General features: G+C 49.1%; 1 protein-coding gene across 2 annotated transcripts; it reads left to right on the forward strand.

Annotated features, from left to right (window-relative positions):
• The first annotated feature begins 3315 nt into the window (after positions 1-3315).
• Positions 3316-5748, forward strand: LOC147118570 (uncharacterized). 2 transcript variants are annotated; one of them, XM_085984478.1, is made up of 2 exons: positions 3316-3738; positions 3901-5748. In XM_085984478.1, the coding sequence occupies exon 2, from the start codon at positions 4219-4221 to the stop codon at positions 5473-5475; it is 1257 nt and encodes a 418-aa protein (XP_085840604.1). In that variant the 5' UTR covers positions 3316-3738; positions 3901-4218; the 3' UTR covers positions 5476-5748. The 2 variants fall into 2 exon arrangements, with proteins under 2 accessions (XP_085840604.1, XP_085840603.1); XM_085984477.1 differs by having other exon boundaries at positions 3316-3673.
• Positions 5749-6607: the final 859 nt, after the last annotated feature.

Raw genomic sequence — 6607 nt, forward strand, 5'->3', positions numbered from 1 at the left:
CCAGTACCTCACCAAGTGGTAATTCTGAGCTGTGAGCCTGTACTGAAGGTGCTGTGTGATGGTGGGGTTCGGCCCCAGTCACTGTCTGCCCTCCAGTATCTTGCCGAGTGGTAATTCTGAGCTTGTTAGCCCATACAGTGACCTGCCAGCATTTCGACCATGGGGAGCATCACAGCCACCATCCTTGGCTGATTCTGTCTGGCAAAGTTGAGACCTATAGTAACTGTTGGATTGCAAAAATAGGCCTGTGAACCGAAGCCTGAATCCTCCAGTCTCTAATACATTAACCATTAGGCTGTATTACTAGAAATCATATTTAAAGGATGATTAGCTTTATATTATTGAGATATTTTTGTATTAAAGCATACATGTAGCATCTAGATAGCTGCAAAGCATGATGGGTTGCTTGACCATTATATTAACTATTTTAACTGGTACTGTAGAATAGCTGACCAAAGAAGATTTGCCAGACTGCTGGTCGCCACCCCACGTATCTCCAAACATTTCGGAATGTTGTTATCAGCTTCACAGAAGCAGTGTTCAACATAGCTTGTCCTTTTAAGCGATAAGGGCTAATAACCACAGAGTATGTGGCTTTGTGATTTGCTTGCTCGATAGTTAGGGGAGACACATGTCCTTTGAAGTTACAAACCTTCAGACACTGGCTCCTACTGTAGAGTTGGGCTATTAAACATCTATAAGAGAAGTCTTTAAAATCCCACAACAAGTTGTGGTCACCAAGATGAACACTAAAAGGAATCAGTCATTTCCAAGCCAATCCTTGCTTCAAACACCTTGGGCTAGATTTTCGTGGAGCCATCAGGCGGGGTTTCAGGCGTGTGGGGGGGGGGGGGGAAATCCCGAATTTGGGGATCCCGACACCATCCCGCCCAAAACCCCGCCCCACGTAAGTTTCAGGGGCGGCGGGTACCCGCCCCACACTGGGACCCGCCAAAACCAGGCGGGAAGGGATTAGTGCCAATTAACTGCCTGTTAACAGGTAGTTAACAGGCAGTTTCTAGCCTAATCCCTATTTTGAGGGGTTTCGAGTGGGTTTCCCGATGGCTCCAAACCACGCCAGGTTAGAGCAGGGGGGCCGTCGGGTTGAAGGAGTTGGAGAGGTCGTGATGTCGGTGCTCAGGTGAGTGATGGGTGCATGAGTGTAAAGGTAAGTATGTTTGGTGTGTCTAAAATGTGTAAAGAACTTTTACTTACCTGTACTTACCTTAACAGCCTTTCTCCCTGTAGCTGTCGGGAGCGCATCACTCAGCCAGCACTTAAAGCTGAACGGCTGTGATCTGTCAATAGTGACAGCCTTCAGCCTTGAGTGCCGGTGAGAGCTCTAACTGAGTCTGTGCAGAAGGACTCATGTCAGAACTCAGAGTGTCAGTGTTTCACAGCTTCAAACAGCTGTGAGACACTGATATTTCATCTGTCAAGAACTCTTGACAGATGAAATTGCAGTCTGTGACGTCACCTGTTGCCGGGTGGCCCTTAATCGGCCTGCTGAGCCCGCTGGGCGGGCTCAACAAGGTCAATCAAGGGAAAATTGCGTGGATTGGCCGGACGTCGAAGTAGGTGGGTCAAAAACCCGAAAGGGGAAGTCCCGCCTTCTTCCCGACAGGTTCGGGAAAATCTACCCCCTTATCTCCCTTTGGAATGTTTGCTCAAAGCCTGAGCTGACATTGTTTATCCCAACAAGCTTTTCTCGGGAGATTAATGAAGTAACCATGCATCTCCAAGGCTAGCACAGTAGCACCAGGGGGTGATAAGCCCGGTTGCGGCCTTGCTTGAAGCTACTTTGTGGAGTCTCAATGTCTGAAGACTATGCGCTTACTGATAAGGGTAACTACAACTAACATGGGATGTTTAGTGTCACAGGACGCCTCAAGGTGGGCCCCGACAATTGAGTGACTAACCACGTCAACCAATAGAGAGTAACTGTAGTGACGCTGTTTGTACGTGTACGCCCACATTTCATAACCGGTGGGCATTGTCTATTGAAAGGTATAAACATGCTTGTATTGCTGCTTTTCCTTTGAGAGTTAGGTGCGAGCTTGAGGAAGCTAACTACTCTCCCTTTGTGCACAAGGCCTCCTGGCCATTTTCTAATAAACTTTAACTTTGTCAGCAGAGCCGTATCCATCTAGTTTTGCTCCAAAAATTCGAGTCTAACATAGCACAGCATCAACAACTTGCATTTACATCGTGCCTTTAACACAGTAAAATGTTCCAAGGTGCTTCACAAGAGCGGAGTCAGTCAAAAATTGACACCAAGCCAAAGAAGGAGACCTCAGAACTGGTGCCTAAAAGCTTGGTCAAAGATCTTATGGCCTCAGCAACTGTAGGAATGGCCGCCAATGGTGGAGCAAAGGAAGTGGGGGTTGCACAAGAGGCCAGAGTTGGAGGAGTGCAGGGGTCTCGGAGGGTTGTATGGCAGAAGGATGAGAATTTTAAAAGCTGAAGCCACCAAAATAGAAAGCAGTCCCCCCCAGTACAGAATGTGGCTCACTACTAACAGGAAGGATGTTACTTTAACTACTATAAGTGTAGAGAGGTCTTTGTGTCAGGCCGTGGGTTCAGTTGGTAGCACCCTCACCTTTGAGTCAGTAAGGGCTTGTAGGTTCAAGTCCCTGCTCCAGAGACTTGAGCTCAAAAATGTAGGCTGACACTCCAGTGCAGTACTGAGGGAGTGCTACACTGTCGGAGGTGCTGCCTTTCAGATGAGATGTTAAACCGAGGTCCCATCTGCTCTTTCAGGTGGGCGTAAAAGATCCCAAGGCACTATTTTGAAGAAGAGCAGGGGAGTTATCCCCGTTGTCCTGGCCAATATTTATCCCTCAATCAACATCACAGAAACAGATGATCTGGTCATGATCACATTGCTGTTGTGGGAGCTTGCTGTGCATAATTTGGGTGCCGCATTTCCTACATTACAACAATGGCGACACTTCTAAAAGTACTTCATTGGCTGTAAAGCGCTTTGGGAGGTCCGCTGGTCATGAAAGGCGCTATATGAATGCAAGTCTTTCTTTCTCTAAATATCACAAACAGATGCACAATAAGGGAAATCAATCTCTGTACCTTTAAGAAACGGCGACATGGAGCGAGGGCAATGAATGAGCTTTAAACACCTGGTCCACTTGGCACTGAAGCGTCCGAAACTCAGAACCGGAACTCCAGGGAAACACAATACTGAACATGGCAGATGCTCTTACCCAGAGTGCCTCACGCGGGTGAATACGGCCTATCTCCATCAGCAGGGGCGCAGCGCGCAGGCGCGGGAAGGGCTGGTCCCCGGAGACCGCCTTCTTGCGCGGAGCATGCGCGGTGCGGCTCCAGGACACTGAGAGGGGGCGAGCGCGGCCTCAGCAACACCGAGTGCGCGTCTCAGGCCCCGAATCAGAGCGGCCGGGCCCGGCGGACGTGCGGCCAGGGCCCCGGCACCAGGAAACCCAGGGTGCAGCGCCTCCCCCAGACAGGAGAAACCACAAGTGGATCGACACAGCAGAGCCGCCAATCCAGAGCCGGCTTGTATCAGGGCGGGCGCTGGATGCGGAAGTCGCTCCCTGGCCGCCTGTGCAGGTCTTTTTGTTGCTTCAGTTTGAGCTGGAGTGGAGATGGAGGAAGAAGCCAATCCAGAGCCGGCTTGTCTCTCTTTCCTTCCATAAAGGTCAGTCTTGTGTCGGCCCAGACCGGGTGGCGGGTTCCCGTCCCTGAAGGACATTAATGAACCAGGTCGGTTTTTACAACAATCTGACAGCTTTCATAGTCACTTTTTTTCTAGTGCCGGCCCCACAAATGACCAGATTCATTAAGCTCAATTTAATCCATCTGTCCCTGTTTTTTTCTGGGTTTTCTCTCACGCTCCCTTTTTCTTGTTTTAAATTCATTTTACAGGGTACAGTGAAGGGGAGGATTTGCAGACAGGAAGCTCAAACCAAACAGCACATCAAGATCTGACCGAGTCACTCGATTTATCGGGACCTGAATATAATCGGACTTTGAACATAGAAGCAAGAAGCACTATTCAGTTACCTGTTTGAACTGGAAATTCATCGGTGAATTCACACCGGGGAGAGGTCGTTCACCTGGTCAGTGTGTGGGAAGGGATTCACTCAGTCATCTGCCCTGCTGAGACACCAGCGAGTTCACACTGACAAGAGCGAGTTTAAATGATCCGTTTGTGAGAAGATCTTTAAGCACCCTGAGGCACTGATGGAGCACCAGCACATTCACACCGGTTACAAACTGTTCAGCTGCTCTCACTGCGGGAAGAGGTTCAAGAGATCATCCCACCTGCTGACACACCAGCGAGTTCACACTGGGGAGAGGCCGTTCACCTGCTCTGTGTGTGGAAAAGGATTCACACAGTCATCCCACCTACTGACACACCAGCGAGTTCACACTGGGGAGAGACCGTTCACCTGCTCCGTGTGTGATAAGGGATTCACTCAGTCATCCCACCTGCTGACACACCAGCGAGTTCACACTGATATGAGACCTTTTGCATGTTCTGACTGTGGGAAGAGATTTAAAAGCAAAAAGGATCTGCTGACACACCAGCGCAGTCACTCTGGGGAGAGGCCATTCACCTGCTCCGAGTGTGGGAAGGGATTCACTAATTCGTCCAATCTGCTGAAGCACGGTCGAGTTCACTCTGACGAGAGACCTTTTAAATGCCCGGACTGTGGGAAGTGCTGGAAAAGTTCTGGGGAACTGACGTGCCATCAACGTGTTCACACCGGGGAGAGACCGTTCAGCTGCTCTCACTGTGGGACTGGGTTCAGGCGATCATCTGAACTCACTATACACCAGCGCACTCACACTGGGGAGAGGCCGTTCACCTGCTCCGTATGTGGGAAGGGATTCACTCGTTCATCCCACCTCACTACACATCAACTTGTTCACTCTGATAAGCGACCTTTTAAATGTTCTGACTGTGAGAAGAGCTTTAAAAGTAGAAATGATCTGTTGACACACCAGCATAATCACTCAGAGGAGAGGCCGTTCACCTGCTCTGAGTGCGGGAAGGGATTCTCCCGTTCATCCCACCTACTGACGCACCAGCGAGTTCACACTGGGGAGAAGCCGTTCACCTGCTCCGTCTGTGAGAAGGGATTCACTCAGTTATCCTACCTGCTGATACACCAACGAGTTCACACTGGGGAGAGGCCATTCACCTGCCCTGTGTGCGAGAAGGGATTCACTCAGTCATCCCACCTACTGAGACACCAGCGAGTTCACACTGATATGAGGCCTTTTACATGTTCTGACTGTGAGAAGAGATTTAAAAGCAAAAATGATCTGCTGAGACACCAGCGAGTTCACACTGGTGAGAGACCATTCACCTGCTCCATGTGTGGGAAGGGATTCACACAATCATCTGATCTTCTGAGACACCAGCGAGTTCACTCTGAACATTCACCTGCTACGTGTGTGGGAAAGGATTCACTGATTCATCCAACCTGCTGAAACACAAACATACTCACACTGCGGAGAGGCCGTTCACCTGCTCCATGTGTGGGAAGGGATTCACTCGGTCATCCCACTCTCTGACACACCAGCGAGTTCTCAAGTGACGACAGAGGTTGGATTCTGCTGTTATTGCTGCTGTTAATCACATCCAGGACTGAACCATGCTCATTCTGACAGTTGGGATTTGTTTCTGCTGATGTTAATAACCCTATAACTGAGTTGGAGTTTAATATTCTGGATAGATGCCAAATAAATCAGCTTTGTTTTAAACACATTGTTGTAGATTTTTGTCTTTCCCATCTGGGTGTTTAGCATCACCTGGCTGGAGCTCAGAAAGGACAATCTGGGGGAGGATCGTACGGCGGGAACAGAACTTCAGCCTGGACACAGTCCTTCAGGGCCACACTGAGAGGGGCAAACGGCACTTTGGTCTTTCGCGTCTCTCTTCACTGACGGCAAAGTCGCCGTGCGGATTAATCTTGAGGCGTGTGAGAAACGTGTCCCAGCCGCTCTCTTCCATGGTTCAGAGCTCCTAGGCATGGAACAGAAGGCTCCTTTACAACTGTGTTTAGAGTCGGGAAGAACAACGGTGAATGCTGGAAACGTGCTGTCAAATCAGAGATTGGTGTCAAACTACGATCTGTTCCTGACTGAAAGTGAAACGGCAGGTTTGAGATTATAATAAAAAAATGACGGTGGTAATTATTCTGTGAAGATTTAACGTGTATTTTCTGACTGTCCTGAGTCTATCATTTTAAGGCAGGCATTAACCCATTTAAAATAAATTGGTTAAAGTCTGCATTAAAATAGCAGACGGATGATTTCACTGGAGCCTGTTAACTGCTGGTACAATTATACAACAGACATTTGATCTCCAGATAAAGAAGGACCTGCAGAGTGTTTCCAGGAATTCCCTGTTTTATTGATGTGTGTGTTAGACACCAGGATAACTAAAAATACACAACCCGGAACATCCACGGGGATGCGATCCCGACAGTTACTCTGAGATCACTCCCGCTGTGGAACTCCACCACTGACCCTGCTGAAGGTTGTAGGCTCAGGGAGTGGGGCCTCCAGGAGTGGACGGTAAGAAAGCTGGGCTTCAGTATCCTGACAAATATATGCTGAG

This window comes from Somniosus microcephalus, chromosome 4 (assembly GCF_052327205.1).
Source record: "Somniosus microcephalus isolate GS21.2 chromosome 4, FLI_Smic_1.0, whole genome shotgun sequence".
NCBI lineage: Eukaryota > Metazoa > Chordata > Chondrichthyes > Squaliformes > Somniosidae > Somniosus > Somniosus microcephalus.

Coding starts and splice junctions, on each gene's coding strand:
- LOC147118570 (XM_085984478.1), top strand. CDS start 4,219: ATGGAGCACCAGCACATTCACACCGGTTACAAACTGTTCAGCTGCTCT.